The 24,859-nt window shown below is 53.0% G+C and overlaps 1 protein-coding gene across 11 annotated transcripts in view; it reads left to right on the top strand.

The window, feature by feature from the left end:
* Positions 1-1,213: 1,213 nt before the first annotated feature.
* TEF (TEF transcription factor, PAR bZIP family member) overlaps positions 1,214-24,859 on the top strand; it is a 30,980-nt gene continuing 7,334 nt past the window's right edge. Inside the window, exons 1-6 of one of the 11 annotated variants that reach the window (XM_082665192.1) lie at positions 1,233-1,367; positions 9,733-9,876; positions 14,030-14,250; positions 14,340-14,657; positions 19,475-19,695; positions 20,828-20,986. In XM_082665192.1, the coding sequence (XP_082521318.1) occupies positions 14,229-14,250; positions 14,340-14,657; positions 19,475-19,695; positions 20,828-20,986 (720 nt within the window). In that variant the 5' untranslated portion in view covers positions 1,233-1,367; positions 9,733-9,876; positions 14,030-14,228. Of the gene's footprint in view, positions 1,368-9,732; positions 9,877-10,317; positions 10,576-10,896; positions 11,084-11,119; positions 14,251-14,339; positions 14,658-19,474; positions 19,696-20,827; positions 24,361-24,859 lie in introns of those variants that run through there. The other 10 variants (XM_082665195.1, XM_082665193.1, XM_082665194.1 and 7 more) reach the window with 10 other exon arrangements.

The following is a 24,859-nucleotide window of genomic DNA, read 5'->3' on the forward strand; positions in this document are numbered from 1 at the left end:
CATAGAAGTCAGCTGTGGTGCAGGACCCAAATGCTTACTGCCTCCAACCTGGAGCATCAGAGACAGAACCAGAGCTGAAAGGAACCTTGGAGGTCGCAACATTCAGTGGTTTTGGAACTGAGACCCAGCAGCTTGTTCTAGATGCCACATCACTGCGTGGAGAGGTGGAGCCAATGCCCCCTCCCCCACCCCACCCCCAGCCCCAGCCGGCCAAGGCAGGTGTTGGTCTTTGTGGAGGGCGACATACAGAACTTTGGCTTCAACCACACGTTCAAGTTAAGTGGCCTGGGGATCTCCGAGGCCAGTGTCCTGGTGAGAGGGCCAGGGAGGGGACTACAGCAAACAGCCAATAGCCACCAAGCTCCCCAGGCTGGGACACAGGCTGGGACACAGGCTGGGACACAGGCTGGGAAGCAGGACCTCGCCCAGGACAAGCCTGAGCCCGGTTGACAGAGCTGTCCCCCTTCAGTGGTGCCTGCTCTGCCTGCCCTCCAGCACCTGTCCGCTAGGCACCTGCCTCTTCTCCCCGTCCCTGAAGACCAAAGGAACCCCAGGCTGCAGGTTTGTCACTCCCCTTAGAAGAGCAGGCTTCAGGCTCTGCAGATGGTGTAAAGCCCCAATGACTCATGCCACATGCACACCGTATGCCTGGGAGGGCACGTGTGCATGCATAGCATATGGACCAGCATCAAAACATGCCAACAACCCCTCGAGACTCACAAGCCCACAGGTAGGTGCGTGACGCCCACTCATGTGCCTGTGAGTGCCCACACAGTACATCCTTGTGCTGAGCTGCCTGCTGCCGGGGTCTCGGGGCCCAGCCCGGGCTGGTTTCCTCGGCAGGCCCTGCTCTCCGCGGGGCCCAGCCTCCAGGGCGCCTCTGCCCAGTGGGCCGGAGCGTGTAGTGCATGCTCACTGCTCTCACCTGGCAGGCCCGGTCCTGGCTCCCAGCCTGGGGGAGAACTTCCCTTTGCAAAGTTAGATAACACCGGGCTCTCTGTCAGAGGATTGGTGCTGTGTCTCCACGTGCTGAGGCTGGCACAGGGCCAGGTCCGCCCTGCCAGGCAGCAGGAAGGGAAGGCCTGGCTGCAGCCCGAGCTGGCAGGGGGCCGAGTCGGGGGTGGACGGGCGGGCCGGGGCCCGTGCTGCCCATTGGCTGCCTCGGGCTCCCGCCCCGCCTGCCTCCAGAGCCTGTGGCTCCCCGGCCAGCTCCTGCCTCTCCAGCTGCTTCTAAACTCCCCCAGCAAGCACCCCCTGCCGGGCCATGTCGAGCTGCGACAGGATTGGAGTGGCCCCCGCCATGGACATGCCTGAGGTCCTCAAGTCCCTGCTGGAGCACTCTCTGCCTTGGCCAGAGAAGAGGACAGGTAGGAGAGGACGTGGTCTGTGATGGCTGGCTGCCCAGGTGCCCAAGGGGTGGAGGCCGCCGTAGGCACATTGGCCAGATAGGCATCTCCAGGCAAGGGAGGGTTCCCAGCAGCGGTCTGCCCTTAGCCTCTTCCTGGGCGAGGAAGGGCTGGGGTGCAGAGAGGGACACGGTAGGGAGTGGCACCGTCACTCAGGGACTGCCCCCAGGGCCTGCTAGCTTTGGGAAGCCGTGGCCAGCGTGTGGCCACTGACAGGTGCCGTGCTCACGCGGGACAAGGACAGGACCAGAGGGCCCTGCTGAGAGTACGCACTGGATGCTGACTGCTTGTTAAGTTTCCTCCCTCTGCATGTTGGGGTGGCAGGGGGCTGGCAGAGACTGGAGATTCGGGCAGCCTCCCGTGTCTGGAGAAGAGGCTTTCCTCTGGGCGTCTGCTTCGGCTTCCGCTCGCTGGAGGGCTGAACCCGTGGATGGGATGGAAGCTGTTATGTAACAGGACCACAGGCTGGAAGCCCCGGTTCCTAGGATACCACAGGCAAACACGGGGCGAGGGAGCCGGCGGAGGAGGGTGTGGACCGAGGGGCAGAGCGGGCAGCCAGCACCAGGTGTCTCCCGAGTCCTGCCCGAGAGGCCCAGGGCCATGCGAACTTTGGGCGCCAGCCTGCTCAGGGGGCCCCCTCTTGCCAAATATTTCTCCAAATCGCTTCTGTTCGAAGATGTCAGGTCCTCATTGCTCAAACTGCACAGGCGCCTTTAAAGGAGCCCAGCTGCCCTCGGCTGCCAGAGTCTGACAGGAGTCCCAGGTGTCCCCTCAAGGGACCTTTCTCAGGCCTCTCCCTCACCTGCGTGCTGGCACCTGACACATCTCATCACCAGTCAGCCCTGGCTGTCCCCACAGGACTTCCTTCCACGGAACCCTTAGGCCACTCCCAAACCGGAGGCCGAGGACACACACCACAGCCCCTGCCCTGACACACCTCGGGGAGCCAGGCTCAGGAAAGGAGAGCGGCAGGCTCCGTTCATGGAGACACAGCCCGAGGGAAGAAGGCGGCTCCTAGAGCTCGGGGCAGGGTTCCCCGTGGGCTCTCTCATCTAGCTCCAGGCCCCCCTCAGGCCTCACCTGTGGGCAGTCTGTGCCCTCCTGGCACTCAGGACCCCAGCTGCTCACCAGGAGAAGCCCATCACCTCGAAACTCTCAACTCAGCCTGGCCGATGAACCACAGCTGACTTTTTCTTGCCATCTCTGAACACCCCATGTGGGTAGGTGAGGCTGGAAGTCCTTCCAAAAGCTGGAGGAATAGGGCTCCCTTCTTGGTCCGGGCACCCAGGGACGGTAGGGTGGCCCAGGTGGCCCAGTGCGGGCACAGGGAGCAGCTGGGCTGCCGGCGGGTCTGCATGGTCAGCTCCCAGCTGGGCAGGGAAGGGGTCTGGGGGGCAACTCAGGGCGCTGCTCCTCGGACCTGAATAACAAGGTCTATGAAGAGCAGCAGCAGCTGCTGGTCCCCGGCTCCCAGCTGGTCCCCAGAGCCCCGCGACAGCTGCAAAGTCCCCACTGCGCACCGTGGACGGCAAAGTCGGGGCCCAGCACGGAGGGGACTCGCCCAGGGTCTCAGGGAGAGCTCTGCTGAGAACTGGCGACCTCACAGAGGACAGCTGGTTTGGTACAGCTGGGTTGGTCCACGGGGGATGGACCAGAGTCTCAGGCCACCTCCTATCACTTCTCACTGAGAGTCAGAAGCATGAGACCCGGACAGACTGACAGATGCCAATGGGTGGATGAAATAAGGGGACGAGGGTCGAAGAGTCAAGGGGATCAGTGAAACCCACAAAGACCTCACTCTTATTACTGCCCCTAACCTGCATTCGCCACTTTCCAAAGCTCCTAGACTCTCCAAATCTTTCATAAAAATAAAAGTATCCAGCTGAAGGCACTATACCTTGGTGAAGAGAGTACACACACCATCACAACTAGGATTTCCAGTGGGCATGTAGCAAGCATAGTTGACCCTTGAACAACATGGGGGTCAGGGGTTCAACCCCCCTCACAGCTGAAAATCTGCGTATAACTTTATAGTCACCCCGTGGGTACATGTTTCCACATCCTTGGATTCAACCAACCACAGATCACATAGTACTGTACGTAGTTAGTGAAAAAATCCACATGTAAGTGGACCCGCGCGGTTCAAACCCGTGTCGTTCAAGGGCTTCTCCCCCGCGTGCATCCCTCACTCTGGCTTCGGACCCCCGGGTTGCCCCTCAGGATTTCTCGCCCGGTGCTGTGGTGTGAGCGGCGCAGGTTTCTCCGGGGTGGGGGACGGAGACCTCTTTACAAAGTCCCCACTCTCCCCAGCCCGGTGACTGTGCTTCAGCTCACACGGGGGTCACATGCAGAGCACACCTTGGGTCCAGCGGGAGGGGACATCAGAGGGGAGCCGTGCGGAGGGTGAGAACGTGCGCTCACGAGACTCTGCTCTCCCTGCAGCCTCTCCATTTTCTAAATCAAGGACGCTCCCTGAGCCCCGACCTCGGGGCCTCTCACCTTTGCTGCCCTGGGCCTCCCACCCCAGCCTGTGTAGGCTCCCCCCTTTCCTGGGTAAGCAGACTTCCTCCAACAGTGCTGACCAGGCTCGAGACTCCTCGGCCTCAGGCTACAGCCACCACCCGGTGGCCCCTCACTCTGAGCCACCCGTTCAACCAACTTTCTTGTAGGCAGAGAAATCTACATCCAGCCAGAGAGTGGGTCTGTGTCCCGAGCTCTGACTCAGTTTCCCCTCTGCCTCTGGGCCCTGACCCCTAAGGACGGTTCTTCCTGTTTCCGCACCTGCCTTTTCTCCCAAGGATCCTCTTCCAAGAGGCCATTCTGTTCCAGGCTGCTTGCTCTCACACTTCCTTCTCCAGATTCTGGAAAGACCCTGCTTCTCTAAACCACACTGTTAGCTCTTTACACCCTATCCTTCCCTCATTCCTTGGCTGTGTTCAGAGGCCGCCCCTCATCTTTCTGCCAACTTTGGTCACTCGGGCCTCCTTTTCAGGGAACCATGTAGCGTGAAAGCATACCAGAGGTTGAATAAGGCCATCACTTTCAGCTGAGCAGGCAGGTTCCCCGTGTCAGGAGCTCCTAACCAGAATCGCTGTGGGCCACCCAGCACGGTATCCTTGATCTGCCTCTCTCCATCCCCAGTCTGTGAGAAGAATGCTTGCTTCACAGGCTTATGGCCAGGATTAAGTGAGCTGTCCCGTGTGAGAGCATTTGCAAACTGTGAAGTGCCCCACTGTTTTCTCTGTGAAAGGCAAATGGCAGCTGGGCCTGGCATTATGCTCCTTCCACGGACATCACATTTGCAATCCGACCTTCACTCCCTCATTTCCACCCTCCTTTCCATGGATATTCTCCTTGAAAGAAGGGGACGTTGCAAGTTTGTGGGAGCATACTCAGGGCTGTCTCCTTGGACACACGTGCTGAGGCTCCTGGGGGCATGGTGCCAACAGCCCTGCACCAAACAGGACAGGCCAGCTGAGCTGGCCAGAGAAAGGGCTGAATGATAACAGGCCAGATCTCAGTGGGACTCGCTGGGGCAGAGGCAGGGGTCTGGGTAGCCTCCTCTTGGGGAATTGAGGTGAACAGGCGAGAGAGTGGACTCAGTGCAGCCTGGGCTGTCCTGGGCTTGGCATCAGTAAGGTCCATGTGGTCGCCTCCACTCCCAGTCTTGGGGAACCAGAGCAAACCCGAGAAATCATGAAGTTTGCTTCCAGGGAAGAAGTGCGGGAAGGGACCTTCTTTGTACTGGATGTGTTAGTTCTAACCCTCGTTACCACCTCCTAAATGGCAAGGAAACACGCTCAGAGGAACTGGCTACCCTCGGGGCCAGCATGCAGGCCTGCCTTTTCTTCACCCCAGCGTCAGGGACTCATCCTTCTTCTCTACCTGTCCCCCCACCCCATCCCATCCCCATCACCGATCAGGGAAACGTGAGAAACTCATTCTCACCGAGTGCCAGAGACTGACAGCAGTGTCCAGCAGTCCAGATGGCTTTTACATCTTAACGGGCCTGTCCCAAGGCTAGGTTGCTAAAGGAATGAATCCTGGTTCTAAAGGCCCCTGGTTCCCAGGTGTGTCCTGGGAACCGTGCTCAGTGCTTTTGCATCTCCATCTGTGAAATGGCTTTGCAAGGGAGTTGTGATGATCCATCGTACAGATGAGGAGGCTAATACTCAGCGATGGGAAGGCCACACAGTTGTCGAGGGGCTCCAACCCAGCTTGGCTGGCTTCCAGGCTCCCCCCTACCCACGGGATTCCCTGGGGTCTCTGGAACCAGGTCTCAGGGCAGTACCTCTCGAGTCATCCAAACATTCATCACGTTGAGTCCTTGCTACACTTGTGGCACAGGGGCAAGTGAGACAAACACTGCCCCTGTTCGCCTGCTGTTTGCATTCCAGCGGGGAGACAGAGAGTCAGCAATCAGGGAGGTCAGGGCCAGCCTCTCTGAGGGGGTGACATTTGAGCCAAAGCCTGGAGGGTGACAAAGAGCCAGGTACATCAAGAACTTTCAGGCTGAGGGAACAGCACCTGCAAAGGCCCTGTCCTGGGGCAAGAAAGATACATGTGTCTGAGGAATGAAAGGCCACTGTGGCTGCAGGAGGTGTTTTATTAAGTGGGAAGGAAGGAAGAGGTGAGGTTGGAGAGACCCGCAATGGGGAGATCCTGCAGGGCCTAGAAGGTCATAAAGAAGAGTGAGGCCATCACCTCCCTGCCTGCAAGGTCCGCCTCACACACACACACACACACACACACACACGCACACACACACTATTATTGGGGAAGTGGTAGCTTAGGAGGGACAGGGTGTTTCGAGGACAACCCAACATGAAATTGTGGTAAGTGACAACCTCAGGTGAGCACTTGCTATGCTCCAAGTGCTAGTCTCAGCAGTGCGCCTGAATTGACTCCTTTACTTCTCAGGCTCAGAGGTTAAGTAACTTGCCCAAGGTCACACAAGAAGTAGTCAAAGCAGGAATCAGACCTAGATGTTCCAGCTCCAGAGCCCACACCCTACCACTGCACCAACACAGCCTCCACTGGAGAGCCCTTGGCTGTCAGGAAGTGGCTGTTGAGACGTGGCAGAGCCTGGAGGTGAGGGCTGCTCTCTGGAAATGGCTCTTGGGGCATTCCCTTCTACAGTCCAAACCTGGGCAGCGGACAAAATGCAAGCCGAACAGGAAACTGGTACTCTTGAGAGTATTGAAGAGATGGGCAAGAGTTAGCGAAGGGCCTCCACCTGCCACTTCTCCCCTAGGACACACTGAGACCGAGGTACAAACCACAGCCCAGAACCATGCAGCCACGAGGTATGTGGGCTCGAAAGGCGGCAGTTGTGGGCAAGGCCAGTGGCGGGAGACTTGCCATAAAAACGGTTCATGTTTGTTATTCCAGGTTTGATTGTGAATCAAACACAATGACTGTTATTTCACGTTAATAACGTTCCAGATGTATATGACTTGGCTCTGAAAGGTTTTGTTAACCCTCCTACCAGCACCCACAACAGAGCGAGCCGACAAATACTTACTGAGTTACTACCCTGAACAAAGCTCTGTGCTCTCCTGCATTTGGTATCGCAAAGCACCCAGATCACTGGGCTTTGTTAGAGCTCAATGGAAGCCTTCTCACCGTCCTGCTCTTACATCATGTCACATTGTGCAGTAAGTCAGAAGACGGAGTCGTACTGTCCTGTTAGGTGCTGACTATGTGGCCAAAGAGATCATTATGCGGTATCTGGTCAAAGGCTCCCATGCTGGAGTTTTAGTTCCTCTGAACTTCAAATTTAAATAATCCAAGTTGGTATAGCGGCTTAATGAAAGGCACCTGTTCTGCATATGCTCAACCGAATTAAATTTTTAACTTGGGTTGGTTAGCAAGTTTCTGGAACTCTAAAGAGTAGAATTGAAAGCCAGTCCAGCTCTGGAAAATGGATGTTTCACATCCTTTCTCTGCAGTAGCTTAGACTGAAGAACCCACTCACAGCCTTGTCCCCTCACCCAAAATAATCGTACTCCTCACCCGACACAACCTGAATGAAGGGGAAGGGTGGAGGCCCACGCACTCCACGCCATATGCTGTTCAGGCTTCCCACACGTAATCCTCATAACCACTCTATGAGGTAAGCAGAGCCATTTCCGTTTCCAAGAGAAAAGTAACTGAGACTTAGGCAGCAGAAGTCCCTAGCTCAAGGACAAGTGGCTGGACAGTGCTGTGGAGAGACTCTACCCAGGTCTGCGTCCCTACCCCACAAAGTCACTGCTGCCCCAGGACCACATTTCCCTCAAGAAGTTGCTGCATTGAAACCCTATTACTATAAAATACTAAGGTATCACTTCATAGCTTTGAAGTCTTAACCATGTAATAACATGTTCTTTTTATAGAGTTTCTTTCTTTGTTGGGCTCACAAACACTATGGAAATTAGCCAATTACTTCTCACGACATTTATTCCTCCACTAAGAGAAGGGGCAAGGCTGCGCTGTTATTCCCACTTTACGATAGGAGGCAGAGGTAGAGACAGGATGCTGTGGCTCTTCTCGGATCAGCCGGAGAATGAAGACAAGAACATAATGGCTCCCGCCTCCAGGATGGTGCTGTTGAGTGCTGCCAGTTGGCAGTGTAGCTCACCTCCCAGCTTGCAAGTAAGCACGAGAGAGAACATGTTTATAATGTTCCTGCCGTGGTGTTTGTGACACACCATTTACCCTGCGGTTGTCCAGGGGAAAAAAATCCCTCTTTGGGGAGTGTTGGTACATGAACAGAGGACCAAATCAAAACTAAGTTTTAAGGCCCTAAGCTGCTTACTGAGCTTCTCACCAGTGCCACTCGCCTGTTTAATCAGTTGCTCCAGGACGGGTGATAAGCAGAGTAGGCATTATCCCTTTTGGACAACTGCAGCCTTAAAAAAAAAATCTAAATCTTTACTTCCTCTTACTACATACCACCTTTGTCATAAAACGAATGTTATAACCTTCCACTGTTATGTTACTACAAATCCTCCTCTAATATCTTGAGAAATTTTTTCTCTTCAATAATGTCACATTAGCCATGAAAATATACATTTAACTCTAATCCAGCAAGCTGCTCTGCGGCCAAACTAGCCATTTTTTTTAAAACTTCATACATTGTTTTAATCAATTTCCTCGGACCGTCCTTTGAATTTTGTTTCTAAAAACCTCTAGGTCAGGGCTTCCCTGGTGGCGCAGTGGTTGAGAGTCCGCCTGCCGATGCAGGGGACACGGGTTCGTGCTCCGGTCCGGGAAGATCCCACATGCCGTGGAGCGGCTGGTCCCGTGAGCCATGGCCGCTGAGCCTGCGCGTCCGGAGCCTGTGCTCCGCAACGGGAGAGGTCACAACAGTGAGAGGCCCGCGTACCGCAAAAAAAAAACACAATAAAACAAAACCTCTAGGTCAGTTTATCCTAAACATATATTAGTTTAGCCACATACAGAATACCACTAACAACAACTCTGCAACACAACAAATGTTCTGTACACAATTTAGCACTTTCACTAAACAGCGACATGGGCACCATACCTGCCTCTAGGATAACGGATACACCAAGCAGTGGATTTGTACCCATCAGTGGTAGTAAAGCTATGAAAACTACTGTTTGTGGCAGGGTTGCAATTGTACATTTTATACGAACTGGCTTAGGAAGCCTCACAAGGTCAATCCTGCCCTATCGCCGTCTGACATGTAAGGAAAGGTGGCCTGGAGAGATGAAGCAATTGGCTGCAGGTATCAGAGTCAGAAAGCGACTGAAGTCTAATTAGTGTGGCCATAAGAACTTGAATTTTGGAGTCAAGCTCCATCCCCTGACCTCACCCACCACCCAGATTTTCTTCAAACCTCTTGATTTCCAGGCTTGCTCAGAGGCCCAGCCTCTTCTTCCTCCTCAACTCCCAGTTCTGATTGCATCAGCCTGACAACTTTCATCTAGCTGGGTGTTGCGGTCATGCACCTACCCTATGAACCAGGGACCAGGCCCTGCCATTCCCCAGCCTCGTTCGTGGAAGGCGGGAGTCACTGGCCGATACAGGACAAATAAGCCGAAGTCCCTGCCCTCTCAGGGAGGGAGAGTCTAGTTTTGTTTGGGTTCAAGGCAGGGTATAATCTGTGCTGTAAAGAGGTACAAAGTTCTGGGCGCCACTTAGGAGCAGCTTCCTATAAGGCCTCCACACTTGTGTACCCCCTCACGTTTTGTATTTTTAGGCGTTTCCTGAGGAACTCCCAGGGAGTATTTGTAAATATTTTGAGAAGAGGTAGTTGTCCCACAAAATGTGTAACCGGTACCCTGTGTAAAGGAATTTTTTTTATTTTTTTCCCTAGGAAAAAGAAGGGAAGGTCCTAGAGAGGAACAGAATTTCAGAGCTGTTTAGGGCTTTTAGAGATTATCTAGCCCAACCCCTAAATTTTATGGACGAAGAAACAGGCTCAAGTGAAGCAACTGGACTTTCCCAAGGTCACAAACTAGTAAGTGCGAGGACGGAAGCGTGTACTCTGGCTCAGGGCCGGGCTCTCTCTCTCCACCCGCGGCCTCAAGAATGCTCCCTCCACGCTAGTGTTTATCTGGCCGCCACGCCCGCACCAGAAACCCGGGATCAGTGAGGAACCTGACACCCCCTTCAGCGGCGGCCAAGCCTGCTCCGGCCGTCCCTACAGGAACATGTCGCCGTCCCCGGCCCTGCCCTCAGCCAACCTCTAGATCGCGGGGGAGGTAGGGTGAGGACTGGCCTCTGCGTCCCTGTCCCACGACCCTGGGCAGAGTCCCCGGAATAGAAATGCCCGCTGCGCCCCGCCCCGCCGCAGCCCCGCACGTGCTGCGCCTCGTGCACCGCCCCGGGCCCCGCCCCCGCCCTCCATTGGCTGTTCCGCGCCTTCCTTCTTCCCCCTCCCCACGCGACTGGACTCGGCTGCATCTCCACGTGACCCGCGCGGGGGGGGGCTCTCTGATAGGCTCCCCCCGCTGGCATGGCTGCTCTCAGCCCCGCCTCCCTTCAGCGCGTCCAGAAGGTGGTGAGATTGGGATGCGAGGGAAGGGAGACCGGTTACAGTGTTCCGAAAGAAGGGCAGGGGTTACGAAGAAGGAGGCGAAGGTGAAACCGCTGGTAGAAGGGAAGGGGCTGTCGCCGAAAAGGGCCTACGACCAAGACTCCAGCAGGCACCAATCAGGTGACAGAGAGGCGGAGGGGGCGGGGCCTTCGGCCCTGCTCCTCACCTGGCCCCGCACGTGTCTCGTTTACCCGGGCGGCCTAACCAATTACGGCCCGGAAGGCTGAGCCTGCCCCTCTCGCGGGGCGGGCCAATCTAAGGCTGCCATCCGGGGAAGTTGGCCTGGCCTTATGAATAATTAATATGACAGAGCCTGTCCGCAGGCGGGGTAGGGATGGAGGGAGGCGGGGGTGCCGCTGGGCGCCTGCGCAATAGCTGCCCGTGTCGGCAGCTGCGGCGGGTCGCACGGCTCCGTCCCATCTCGGGGGGCGGGCGGGGGAGGCGAGGCGCGCGAGCAGAGCGCGGGGCACGATGTCCGACGCGGGCGGCGGAAAGAAGCCGCCTGTAGAGCCGCAGGCGGGGCCGGGCCCGGGGCCGGGGCGCGCAGCCGGGGAAAGGGGCCTGCCGGGCTCCTTCCCTCTGGTCCTGAAGAAGCTGATGGAGAACCCCCCGCGCGAGGCGCGCCTAGGTGAGGGGAGGGGGTCCGCGCGCGCCTGGGGGCGGGGTTTCTGCAGGGGCGGGGCCTTGTGAGGGCGGGGCCTCGGAGGTCGGAGGTTGGGGTGAAGTGGTCCAGCGGAGGGGGATGGGGCCAGGGATGATGAGGGGCCCGGAGGGCGAGGCAAAGGGGGTGGGAAGAGAAGGTCGGGGATGAGTTGAGAGAGGTTGGGTCAGATGGGGGTTGGCGGGGAAGGGTCAGGAGGGAGATGGTAGAGTAGGGGTCGCAGTGAGGAGGTTCATTGGGGCGGCCGGGAGCGCGCGCGACGTGTAAGGTTTACTGAGGAGGCTGATGGGGGTCGCAGCAGCCCCTTAAACGAGGCTCCAGGGCGCCTTCTCTGGGGACGCCTGTATCAGAATCACTTGGGGTGCTTGTTTAAAATGCCGATTTCTGGGCCCCACCCTTTACCCACCGACTCTGCGGCTCCTGGGACAGGAATCTGCATTTTAAGGAGAGCCCCACCCCACCTCCGTGATTCCAAAGTCCACTAAAGTTTGAGATGCCCTGATAGCGAATTGTCTTCGTATATGGCCGTCCCCCCTCCTGAGAGGAGGACCTGTCTTCATCCCTGCGTGTGAGTATCCCCAGGTACTAGGTACTCACTGGAGATTTTCTGGAAATGAGTTTCAGGGCTGCTGCTGAGGTGGGGGAGGGGTGTCAGGAGAAGGAATGGGAGGCGCCTTCTGAGGGGGAGGTTGGGATGAGACAGGTAGAGGGATGAGGGTTAGAACGAGGCCACTGAGGCCCTTCACCTGGTTGTTTGGGGCTGACCCTAGTCTTTGGGGCCACAGTGGCAGGGCTGGGTTTTGTCTTGTTTCCTAGGCCACAAGGGTCCCTGGGGCTTATGTGGAAAGCAGGTTTGGCCTTGTTTTTTGGCCTGGGCACATGAGGTTCAGGGAGCAGCAGGAGTGCCACCTACAGTGGAGTTTTAGGTGCACTGAGGGAGGATTTCAATCTGAGAGATTTTAATTTCGTAGAACCACTGGTGTAGTTCAGGGATTTGGGAAGGAATGAGCCTTTTGTGAATTACCTGTCTGGGGGGATTAATTTTATTTTTTAAAATGCCATTTATCTTCCTTTCCTGGGTGTGTTCTCAGGCTCCCATCCCTATGGGTTGGGTTACCAATAGCTTCCACACATCAGGTGAGGCCAGGCTCTCTTCTCCTGCTTCAGGACCTCATATGCACAGACCCTTTTGTTTGTTTTTAAGGCAATGCTTTGTTCCAAATCTGGGGCTGAGTTAAGCTGCCTCAGGACAGGTGTCCACATCTGTCAGGTTCTGTCAGATTACCGAATAATAACCATCCATCACAATAGTTCTACCTTACCTTTGCAGAATGCTCACAGAGCACTTCAGCATAATCTCTATTTAGTCTTCCACAGCCATCCAGTAGGGGATTACCCCACTTCTCAGATGGAGAAAGCTGACACTCAGAGAGGTGAGGATGTTTCCTCAAGGTCACGGAACTAGCCCTTACATGCTCTTTACAGTATCACTGGCAACCGCTGATGATGTCAATCCCTCTGACCTGAGTGAGGGGCCTTTATCATCTCTTACAATTAAAACTCCATCTTATAAAAACACTGATTAAAAGTATGCTTAATTGCTTAGGCCAGACAAAACCTGGAACTCAGTGTTACTCGTCCTTTTAGTAGGGCTGTTTTTCTGTCTCCTCCCTTCTCCTGCCTCCTTTGATCCCCATGACCCCGCCCAACATGGATCTCAGTCATTTCTGAACAGAATGTAGAGTCAGTATCCCAAGGAAGGAGACCAGGGAGGCCATCTGGCCCACCCAGCCCACCAAAGCTTGGCTGTCTCACTTCCCATTTGGTTTTAAACGAAAGCCTGGTACAGAAGGCAGTTGCAAGAATTCGAGTTAATTTGTATTAGAAGCCGTGACCAAATTCTGTTTGTCAAAACCTCCACCTTCTTAACTCACTGGGTGTGTCCATTTTTATTGGACCAACAGGCTGCTTTTTGGCTGTCTGTGGTCTAGGAGTCCGTGCATGACTGGTTCATTTCCAACATAATCATATTTGATTTCTCTTTTTCATTTCAGAATCCAGAATTCAAAGTTGTCTCCCTCAATTTGAAAAACCTATTATGAACTTGTCATGATTTTATCTCCCACTTCTCTGATTAGCCTCCCTGTCACATTGATTTCCTTCCAACCTTGTCACATTTTTCTTTTGTCTTTTTTTCTTAATTTACCCTTTCTTGGATATCCAATCCACGTGTATAACTTTTGGGCTGAAACAATTAGGTGGGATCCCGTCCCCACTGATTGATCAGTTTTGCTTTGAATGGGAGCAGGTTTTCTTCTACAGCTCCACCCCTCTCTTCCCTCCCAGAAAACCTGCCTTAAGTCTTCTCTGCTTATTCAGGGATAGAAGTCTCTTGAAATGGTTGCTCTGAAAAAGGTCCTGAAAAGACAGCTCCAGGCCCTCTCCTTTTGAGAAACCTGAAGGGAGTCTGTTTACAAACCCAGCCTTCTTCATTCATTATACACAGCTTCCTATGGCTCACTGTCTGCCTGCTCCTGTATTGGTCCCCGAGATCTAGAAATGAATCAGACACAATCCCTGCCCTGAACAAGCTCCCGGTAATAATGAATGCCTGCTATGTGCCAGGAGCTCGACAAGACACTTTCAAATGTTACCTCTCATCTTCACCAAAGAGGCAGCTTTTTCCTTATATACAGTGGAGGACACTGAGGCTGGGAGAGGTTGAGTAACATGGCTAAAGTCACACATCACTGCAGTGGGTGGCAGAGCTGGGATTCAAGCCCCGGGCTGGGTTGCTGTGGAGAAGCGCAGCTGGAGGGGACAGGACAGGAGAACACAAAATTTCTTGGTCTGAGGAATCAGCCCTTTCCTAAGCTATCAGGAAGGGTCAGAAACTCCGTTTCCTCCCTGTAGCCTCTCTCCGGCAGATGGTAATCCCACAGCCCATTCTGAATTAACCCTGGGGATACATCAGGCCTCAGAGCTTATGGAGAGCATCCTAGGAAACCCAGGCACGGATGAGGGTCTGCTGCCATCTCTAAAGGAGACCATTGCTCCTGGTTCAAGCACCAGGTTATAACTGGAGAATAGAATGGGCTCTTGACATTCATGGATGGATCAGGACTCCGAGAGAGGTGGGTCCACCCTGTGAGGCTCACTGCTCGCCTCCTGGGATTGAGTAACCCTCTTGAGTGATGTCTCATCACAGATTTTGTGTCTGCAGATAAGGAAAAGGGGAAGGAAAAGCTGGAGGAAGACGAGGCTGCAGCAGCCAGCACCATGGCCGTCTCTGCCTCCCTCATGCCACCCATCTGGGACAAGACCATCCCATATGATGGCGAGTCTTTCCACCTGGAGTACATGGACCTGGATGAGTTCCTGCTGGAGAATGGCATCCCTGCCAGCCCCACCCACCTGGCCCAGAACCTGCTGCTGCCTGTGGCTGAGCTAGAAGGGAAGGAGTCGGCCAGCTCCTCCACGGCATCCCCACCATCCTCCTCCACTGCTGTCTTTCAGCCCTCGGAAACCGTGTCTAGCACAGGTTGGTGATGGGCCTTCGGGCAGGGCCACCTGCCGCATCCAAGGAAGTCTGCTTCCCGCTGAGGGCTGCTTGTGTCCACGCACCTAGTGAGCCCCTCCTCTCAGGGGAGGTCCCAGTGGGCCTACAGGGAGCAGAAACCCTGTGCTCCTCACCCTTCAGGACAGCCCCCCAAGGCTGGACATGAAAACAGCAGTCCCCTCGGCAGCAGCCGGAGCCTTTCTGTTGGTTGTTTGCCGCAGCTGGTTAGCCCGGTGGAGTGACCCCTCCCAGCCAGAGGCTTCACAGGATAGAAATCCCTTCTGCATCTTCGGTGCTGCTCTTTACCCCCACACGCACCTCGCCACAGATGATTAGGAAGCTCAGGCGACGCTAATAATAACAACAACAACAGCTAACATTTATAATATTTAGCACTTACTCTGGGCCAGGCATTAACATAATCCTCACAAAAACCCCCTTGTGAGACTGATACTGTTATCCTCATTTTATAGGTGAGGAGACTGAGAAGTTAGGTAACTTGCTCAAGGTAACACAGCCGGTAGGAAGTGGAGGCAGCATTGAACCCAGGATGTTTGGCTGCTTAGCCAGGTTCTGCTCAGGCACTGGCATGAAGAAGGCATTTCTGCTGCCAGGACAGATATCGTCTTTGGGATTCCTCCCGCATCCTCGTGTCCTTTTTCTGTTTTACCTCTGGAGATCAGTTGGTTGGTTTTCATGCCCCTGGGTCACGAACCCACCAGAGGAGGCATGGCCCCTGTTTCAGGGGCTCTGCAAAGCTTCCTGCAGGCTCAGTTCGAGGCGTATAGGCAGATGTCTCCCAGGAAAGACCCCAGGAACTGGTGTGGAACCCAGGGAACCTGCACCCAAGGAATTGTGACGCTCAATTTTTTTTTTCTTTTTATTTTGGAAAAATGTTCAAATACAAAAGTAAAGGGCTGCTATAATGAACCTCCAGTAACCATCACTCAGCTTCTATAATAATTAACTTGTAATCTATCTTGTTTTCTATAACTTCTTCCATTCCCTTAACCTGATTATTTTCATTCAGATCCTAGGTATTGTATCATTTCATCGATAAATATTTCAATATATATATAAACTATAAGGGCTCTTTTAAAAAACAGAGCAAAAATACCAATTTAACATCTGAAATTGACAATACATCCATCAGCATTCAAATTTCCAAAAAGTTGTCTCGTAAGTGTTATTGCTTTACAGTTCCTTTGAATCAGGAGCCAAACAAGACCCACATGTTTCAGTTAGTTATGTTTCTTAAATCTCTTGTAATCTATGGGGTCCCCTCTCCTTTTTATTTCTTTGCAATTTATTTGTTGAAGAAGCTGAATTGTTTGTCCTGTAAAGTATTGCCCATGCTAGATTTTTCTGACTATATCTCTGTACTGCCTTTTAACATGTTCCTCTGCCCCTCATTTCTTTCCTGTAAACTGTTCAGCTTGAGAGGCTTCAGCTGATTCTAGCCAAATTTTTGTTTGAAGGCAGCGCTTTTTTAAAAAATTTTATTTATTTAATTTTATTTTTTTAATTTTTGGCTGCATTGGGTCTTTGTACGTGGGCTTTCTCTAGTTGCAGCAAGCAGGGGCTTCTCTTGTTCTCTTGTTGTGGAGCACGGGCTCTAGGTGCTCAGGCTTCAGTAGTTGAAGCACGTAGGTGCAGTAGTTGTGGCTTGCGGGCTCCCGAGCACAGGCTCAGTAGTTGTGGCATAAGGGCTTAGGTGCTTCGCGGTATGTGCGATCTTCCCAGACCAGGGATCGAACCCGTGTCTCCTGCATTGGCAGGTGGATTCTTAACCACTGCGCCACCAGGGAGGTCCCTGAAGGCAGCTCATTTTTGTGCTGGTCAGGTTGTCCTGCAAGGCCGGTTCCATGTGTGGGTAGGGGACAGAACTGGAAATGAGCCCTCTTCTTACACCTTAGACCACCTAGGTGGCATTTGCCTTTGATTTTGTTTTTAAGTAAATCTTCTTAATGAAGTACGGCATCCAGAAATGCCAGTATCATAAGTATACCACTCAGTTAATCTTCACAGAGTGAACCCACCTGTGTAACTACCACCCAGATCAGGATAGAGAACACTGTTGGGATCCCCAAAGTGCCTTGGGACCCCTCTTGGTCCTTACTCCCCAGAGGTAGTCTCTATCCTTATTTCCATCACCAAAGATTCATTTTGCTTATAGTCGAATGTTCTGTAAATGGAACTGTATATTATGTTCCCTTCTTTTTTTATTTTTATTTTTTCATTTTTTTTTGTGGTACGTGGGCCTCTCACTGCTGTGGCCTCTCCCGTTGTGGAGCACAGGCTCCGGACGCGCAGGCTCAGCGGCCATGGCTCACGGGCCCAGCCACTCCACGGCATGTGGGATCTTCCCGGACCTGGGCACGAACCCGTGTCCCCTGCATCGGCAGGCGGACTCTCAACCACTGTGCCACCAGGGAAGCCCTCCCTTCTTTTTTTAAACAATCATAAGTCAATTACATTTATACTCTCACATTTATAGCATCCTATAACTAGCCTTACAGTAACATATAAATCATGTGGGCATCAGTAACTAACAAAATAGATTTACAGAACGTACTTATGGAAAATTCCTGTGACAGAGAGAAAAGCCACGATACAGATGAAGTAAGAGTTGTACACATGGTAGAAATGAAAGAGTTCATTTTTCAGTTCCTTCTGTAGAAAAGACATAAGTAGTACGTATTCTTTTGTGCCTAGCTTCTTTCCTCAGCTCCGTTTGTGAAAATCATCCGTGTTGTTGCCTGTAGCAGAACTTTGTTCATTTTCATTGGTGAATGGTATTCCATTGTTGTATTGTATGACTACACCACAGTTTATCCACTCTTCAGCTGATGGGCACACGAGATGTTTCTAGTTTGGGATTGTACATAGCACTGCCTTGAACATTTGCGTGTGAGTCTTTGGTAAATACCTGTATGCATTTCTGTCGGGAAAGGAATAGAGCAGCTGGGTCATCAGACATTTACCCAATCAGCATTTGTAGGTGTTGCCAAATAGTGTACAAAATGGCTGTAGCCATGTATACTTCCACCAGCAGGACAGGGGAGGTCTAGTTGCCAGCCTTGGGTGCCTTGACTGTTTGTTGTTTATTCCTATAGTTACCACATTGATCCCTGGTCATTCACTCCTCTGACACTCATTCTTGTCTGTAATTAACCCCTTTGATAGGATACAGTTAGTTTATATGCATGATCCAGTTAAAACCTAAGTCTGATCATGTCACACCTCTGCTCAGAACCCTCCAATGACTTCTTTCAACTCAGGGTGAAAGTCAAAATCAGTGGCCCTGTTGACACTTGGACCAGATAATTTTTTTGTTGGGGTTGGGGAGGGACTGTCCTGTGCACTGTGGGATGTTTATCAGCATCCTTGGCTTCTACCCACTAGATGCCAGTAGAACAAACCCCCCATCCTAACATGGTCACATATCCCCTGCAGAACAAAATCGTCCCCTATTGAGAACCACTGCTTTATAGGGATTAAAGGCCCCATGTTTTCTGTTCTGGGCCTTTCCGGTTACTCCTGCCTCTCATTCACCCACTGCAGCCACAATGGTCTCCTTTGCTCTTCCTTGACTATCCCAGTGCTTGCCTGTGCACAGACCATGCACCTGGTGTTCACTCTCTGAAATGTTCTTCTCTCAAATATCCACATGGCATCTAACAGTTTTATATAGATACTTGTAATTTATCTTGTGTAATGTTGGCCTTCCCCACTAGAATAACATTCCATGAAGGCAAGGACTTTTACTTGTTTTGTTCACTGCTTTGTCTTTGGCATGACAGTTCCTGGCATATAGTAGGTGTTCAATAAGTATCTGTGGACTGAATAATTATTTTGTGTACTCCTATCAGTAGCATTGAACAAGTAGGCCAAAGGCGTAGATTTTTTTAAATAAATTACCTCTAATAACACATAACCTTTGAACAGGTTTTTTTGTGTGTTTGTTTGTTTGTTTGTTTTGGCTGCTCCGCACAGCTTGTGGGATCTTAGTTCCCCATCCAGGGATCGAACCCGCGCCCCATGCAGCGGAAGCGTGGAGTCCCAACCACTGGACCGCCAGGGGATTCTCCCTAACACATAACCTTTGAATTCTGAAAGTTCCTTAAATCCAATGTCCACTATAAAGCCACAGCCGGGTAGGGCAGTGAAGAACGAGGATTCAGAGTCAGCCAGACCCAGACTTAAATTTTAGTTCAGTCATTTACCATCCATGTGATCCTGGGAAAACCATGTCATTGCTTTGAGCCTTAGTTTCCTCATCTGTAAAATAAGGTTAACACCCATCTCCCTTTCAGAGTTGTTATAAGACTAAATGAGCACAGCCACTGATTTGTCTCAGGGGATTCAGAAATGGAAGCCATTTCGTTATTCAGTCTGTGTCCCTAACCCATCACAGTTCCTGGTGAGATTCAGCTGTTTCTCATTACTTGAGAACTTGAAACCACAGGAAGTTAAAGGGGTATGATGATTTAATGTTTTGCTTAACATTTCTGGGGGGAAGAAAACAATCGGAAAATTTTGTCTTTTTCGAGGGCCTCTGTTTCCTTTTGAGCATTTTGTTCCTAAAGGGAAGAATTCTTTCCATGTTTGTGTTGTTGAATTGAATCACATATGCCAATCTGGCTTGGGGGCTGGTGCTGTGGTAGTTTTTCTTCCCTCCAAGCGGCAATGGCTTGTGGAACCTTGAGATTCAAGCAGGTGTCTGGGTGTGTGACGTGAGTCTTGGCTGTCCAGTGAGTCTAGACTGTTTCAGGACCACCTGCCTCTGTGTCTTTCAGAATCCTCCCTGGAAAAGGAGAGGGAGACACCCAGTCCTATCGACCCCAACTGCGTGGAGGTGGATGTGAACTTCAATCCCGACCCTGCCGACCTGGTCCTCTCCAGTGTGCCGGGCGGGGAGCTGTTCAACCCTCGGAAGCACAAGTTTGCAGAGGAGGACCTGAAGCCCCAGCCCATGATCAAAAAGGCCAAGAAGGTCTTTGTCCCCGATGAGCAGAAGGTAACCTGGTGTATCCACTGTAGTGAAGGTACAGTGTCGGTTCAGAAGCCAAGGGGCTGTGCTTCTTCACATTCGATTTCATCTAGAGCACCCTCCCTCCTGTGGACACATTTAGAAAGGCATGAGTTCAGAGCTTAGAGCCACATCCTGCAGCAACTGAGAGAAAGAAAGGGAGTTGGGTGGCATTTGGCCCCAGCGTGACTCCCTGCAGCTTCTCTCTTTCCTTTCTGGCAGCCAGCTGTGCTGATGCTCTCACTTCCCTGGCTTCAACCCAGCCTTCGGGCAAGAGCTCACTAGGCCACAGAAACTGGGGTTGAACAAGCCCTCACTTTGAAGGACAGAGGATGGTTGTGTATTGCCATCCCAGGGACTAGCAAGCAGCCTTCAAGCTGGTGCTTTTGTAGCAACTGGGAGGGGGGAGGGAGGAGGATTCTGCAGTTTTTCCCTTCCCTCTGATGAAAAACTCGTAAGAAGGACTTTTCTTGTAAGCTTTGGAGTCAGGCAGACCTCAGGTTCCCCATCTGTAAAGTAGGAATAACCATACCTGCCTCTTGAGATGTTTCTGAGGCTTTAATAATAACAACAATAAATACGGTAAACCTCACTGTAGGCCAAGCACCTTGTACATATTAACTCATTTTATCCTCAAGCAACTCTGTGAGGTCATTACTGTAATTATCCCCTGTTGTAAAGATGAGGGGCACGAGATATTGAGAGGTTAAGGAACTCGCACGGTTCCACTGCTAGAAAGTGGCAGAACCAAGATGTGAACTCAGGGGACTGGACTCAGAGTGCCCACCCTTAGCCACAGCCAGAGTGCCTAAGTGAGGCAAGAGTATAGGCAGTGCTTTATGTTGGAGCAGCACAGAGCAGGCCACCAGTAGGTGGAGCGCCCTTCCTTCCACCACAGATCCCACCAAAGGCTTGCATTCTCATCCCGCCTCCCTGGGAAAGGGCGGGGCCCCTCAGTGTCCCGGGGCACATGCAGCTCCTTCCCCGGGGTCCCAGCTCTCATTCTGGCTGGACCACGTGGGTTATAAGAGGAATCGGGTGTGTGCAGTGCTGGCAGGAGGGGAAGGTTGGGTTTCCTCATGGGAAAGAGGAGAGACCCACAGAGGACCCTTCCTGACAGGACGAAAAGTACTGGACGAGACGCAAGAAGAACAACGTGGCGGCCAAGCGGTCTCGGGACGCCCGGCGCCTGAAGGAGAACCAGATCACCATCCGGGCGGCCTTCCTGGAGAAGGAGAACACAGCCCTGCGGACGGAGGTGGCGGAGCTGCGCAAGGAGGTGGGCAAGTGCAAGACCATCGTGTCCAAGTACGAGACCAAGTACGGGCCCTTGTAACCCGTGCCCCCACCCGGGCACGCTGCCTCACCTCAGACCTCTGCCTGGGACCCCTGAAACCCACCCCTGCGTGGAGACTTATGACTCGTCGTGGGCGCATGGCGGTGCACCTGCCCCAGGAGCCTTCACGTTCAAGCTTCATTATCACATGGCCAGCACGGCAACTTCCCTGGGGGCCAGCCTCCTCCCTGGCGGGTTGCGAGAGAATCTATGAGGTGGTGACTCAGCCTTAGTCTCTGTTCTTGGCTGTCTCAGTTGGACCGGAAGGGGACCTCTGGAGCATGGGCTCTTCTTTTCCAGGGTACCCAGGCTTCCCTGACTCTCCCTGCTTCTCCAGCCTGGGCCGTCCTGGCCTGTCTCTGCAGAATGAGTCATGATGGCTGTCGCCCTTACATCTTCTCAGGTAGCAGGGCGCATTTCCAGGCAGGGAGGGTCTGTTGTCCTCCCGAGAAAGTCTTAGAGAAAAACATCCGTTCCCATCTTCCTCAAAGGTAAAAAGACATGCCAGCTCCTCTGTAGTGTCCACGTGGGTGCCAGGCCGCAGCGGCTGGGTGTCTGCACAGCCTGGGACAGGCTTTGCGTCTGGGCCTGCAACAGAAGTGCACCCAACCATTCCTGGCTCCCTCACCCCTTTTCTCTGTGGCTCCGAGGCCTGGAAGGAGGAGGCCCTGGTGAGGGGTTCCCTCTGCGTTCCATCCGCTGTTGGTTGGGGAGAGACTCCCAGGGTGGTGGTCTCTGAGCCTTGGTCGCCGTGCATATCTCCTCTTCTGCAGGTCACTTGTGGAGGCTGCCTGAGTCAAATTTGTCCCACCAGACTGGGCCTCTGGGCCTGCTGTTTCTTTTCATGCAGTGACCAAGCTCAGATCTTGGATTTAAAAGAAAAAGTCTCCTCGTCTAGGAAGCTTAACTTCCTGGAGCTGGGATGCACCTTCTGCATGGTGTTCAGAAAACCGGTCTCCACAGCCCCTCACGCTGTAGGTGGGGAGCTGGGGCATGTTTCTCGAGAAGCTCCCGCTCTTTCTTGCTCTGCTTTCCCGTGTGGGCCAGGCCCGAGTCCACTGTCCCTGAAAAGCAGAAGAGGGCTTCCCAGTTCTGGCTTCAGGACCCACCCCGTGCGAGCGGCCTGGAGGGCGTCACCAGGCAGGACACCTGGTCACCTGGTCGCAGCACAGCTCTTTTGGAACAGCAGGCTCTTGGGACATTTACATAGGCTAGGGTCCCCTCGATCTGGGTCCCAGGAGACAGCCACCCATGCAAGCCTGGCTGTGGTGTGGTGCGGAGGGGCCCACCTCCCAGCTGCTCCTTTCTCTTGTGTCCAGCTGGACTCGTCCTTTGGCTCTGCCCGAGAGATTAATTACGGAGATCCGTGGAAGCGTCTGCTCGCTGCGGTCAGCTGGGGCACCCAGAGATGGGTGTATTTATTTGCTCAGGGCAGGCAGCCTGTGGGAAGGAGGGGTCAGAGGTAATGGGCACACTTTGTCACATTCACCACTGGCTTTATTTAAAGTGGTGGCTTGGAGTCCTGGGCCTTGACCCCTAAAGACTTTTCATAACAGATGTTAAGAGCAGGGGAAGCCATCCACTGGCCGTGGACCACACCCCAGGGGAACGCCACGGCCCTCCAGGGACCTGCACACCCGTCTCTCCAGGGGACTTGACAAGGGTCCCTGAGGCCAAGGGATGTCAGCGCCCTCCCTGCAGGCCCCTGACTTTTACTTTGTGGTTCTATGAAAACCGTGTTCACACTTTTCACTCTATTGTAACCACGACAGGGCAGTTGCATCCGGCATGTCAGTGTCCCGCCCAGGCACACTCCCTCTGGTCCGGCCACCCACCAAGAGGGCACTTCTCATTTTTGTTACTGGTAGAAGAGCCACCAGCTTAAAAGCTCTTCATTTTCTTTGGCCAGAAGTGTATGGTTTGTGTTTTTTTCAGTTTTTTTCCCTAAGGGATGGACATTTAGTCTCCGGGTGGCGTCCACTTTCCGACCCCAGCGGGTGAGATGATGACCTGATGTCTCTTCTCTTTGTCCCACCTTCTGCCTGGCCAGTGCCCTCCCCTTTTACACCCCCCCGCCGCCAGCCAGTGGGTGTCTGGTTCTCTCCTTACTTGGGAAGAGTGTGGTGCTGGCTTCTTTTAGAAGAGCCCCTTTGAGCCAGGAGCCTGGCAGGGACAGGAAGGAGATATCCGTGGAGGTTGACATTTTGGGAAAAAGGGTGCTCAGGTAAGCATGTCTTCTTCCCAGGCTTAAGGATCAAGCCCTTGCAGGAGGAGAGGGTGGTGCCTACTCAGTTTCCATTGTGGAGTTGGGAGTCTCCTTGACTCCCCGCTGGACCCTCTCTGTCTTGAGGCTGACAGCCAAAGACTGAGGCACCTATGCTCAGATCTTTGACATCCTCTAAAAAGCACTGGAGACTAGAGACGCCAATGTCAATGGCTTTCTATGGGCTTGCAGTGGGCTGGGAAGCGCCATCCCTACTTACACACCCTGTCTTCAGCCTCATTGCAACCTCAGAACAGACAAATCATGAATGAATGAGCTAGAATCTTGCAAGAATATGCATATAATAAATGTATATCTAGATAGAGAAATATATATATTCAGAGAGAGAGAGAGAGCTTTCACAATGGCCAGCAGCCTTGTGGAGGACCTGGGTAATTCTTACCCTTGGCCAAAGGAAAGGGTTTGCCTGCCTGGGTCCTGAGGTTGCGGAAGGCACGTAGTAGTGAACCTTGACTCGGTAAGCATCACCCTGGTGAGGGGACCTGCTGTGGCCCTGGCAGGCAGCTCCTGCTTGAGGTGGGGTGGCAGGCATGGGGGCTGGCAGAAAAGGGCCCCTTCATGCTGTGTAGCTCTCCATCCAGGGCCCTGGGAGCAAAGGGCTGAAAGCCCCTGTTTTTCATGGCAAAGCCCCACCCCAGAGCTCCTTTAACATCTGTTAATTAAGTGCAATAAATTTTTCTAGAAAATGGCAAAGATGACTTCCAGGTGGATATTGCTGTCTTACAGTGTTGGGGATGCCAGAACACCACTTGGTTTTATTTTTCTAAGTGCATGTGACGTGACAGAGTGTGTGGGGCTCTGCGTCCTCCCCTGGGAGCTGGCATTCCAGCAGGCCTCTCTCTCCTTTACCTTTGCTGGGGAAGGAGGCAAGGCGCAAACCCTTCTTCCCAGCCGGTGAGGGCAGAGGCAGAGCGTAGCCCACTGGCCTTATGTGCGTGTGTGCGTGCGAGTGTGCCGCTGCCGGTGGGCCGGAGTGATGTGGCGGGAGGGAAGCGGGGAATGTATCCTTTTCAAACGAAATTAAATATTTTGAGATGAGAATTGTGGGGCTGTCTTTTCTCTCCTCCCCACTTCAAGGCCAAGTCACCTAACCACGCTGTGCCTCAGTTTCCTCGTCTGTCAACTAGAAGTAATTTCTGCTCCCTAACCTCACAGTTTACTCAGGAAGGACAAGTATCAGGCCCCAAGCAGTTAGAACAAATAAAAGTGCTGCACAGCTGGTAGAAATACAGGGAACTGCTCATGAAAAGTGTCCGCAAACAGGGAACCCTCAGTGGCAACGTGGAAAAGGGGCTGGTGGTGGGATTCTAGAGGTTTTCCTTTTTTCCTTTTGCCAAATTTTGTCTACAGCCATGAGACCATCACAATTAAGACAAGGTTACGGGGCTTCCCTGGTGGCGCAGTGGTTAAGAATCCACCTGCCAATGCAGGGGACACGGGTTCGAGCCCTGGTCCAGGGAGTTCCCATGTGCCGCGGAGCAGCTAAGCCTGTGTGCCACCACTACTGAGCCTGCACTGTGGAGCCCGCGAGC

Source organism: Grampus griseus (genome assembly GCF_964374135.1).
Source record: "Grampus griseus genome assembly, chromosome: 11".
NCBI lineage: Eukaryota > Metazoa > Chordata > Mammalia > Artiodactyla > Delphinidae > Grampus > Grampus griseus.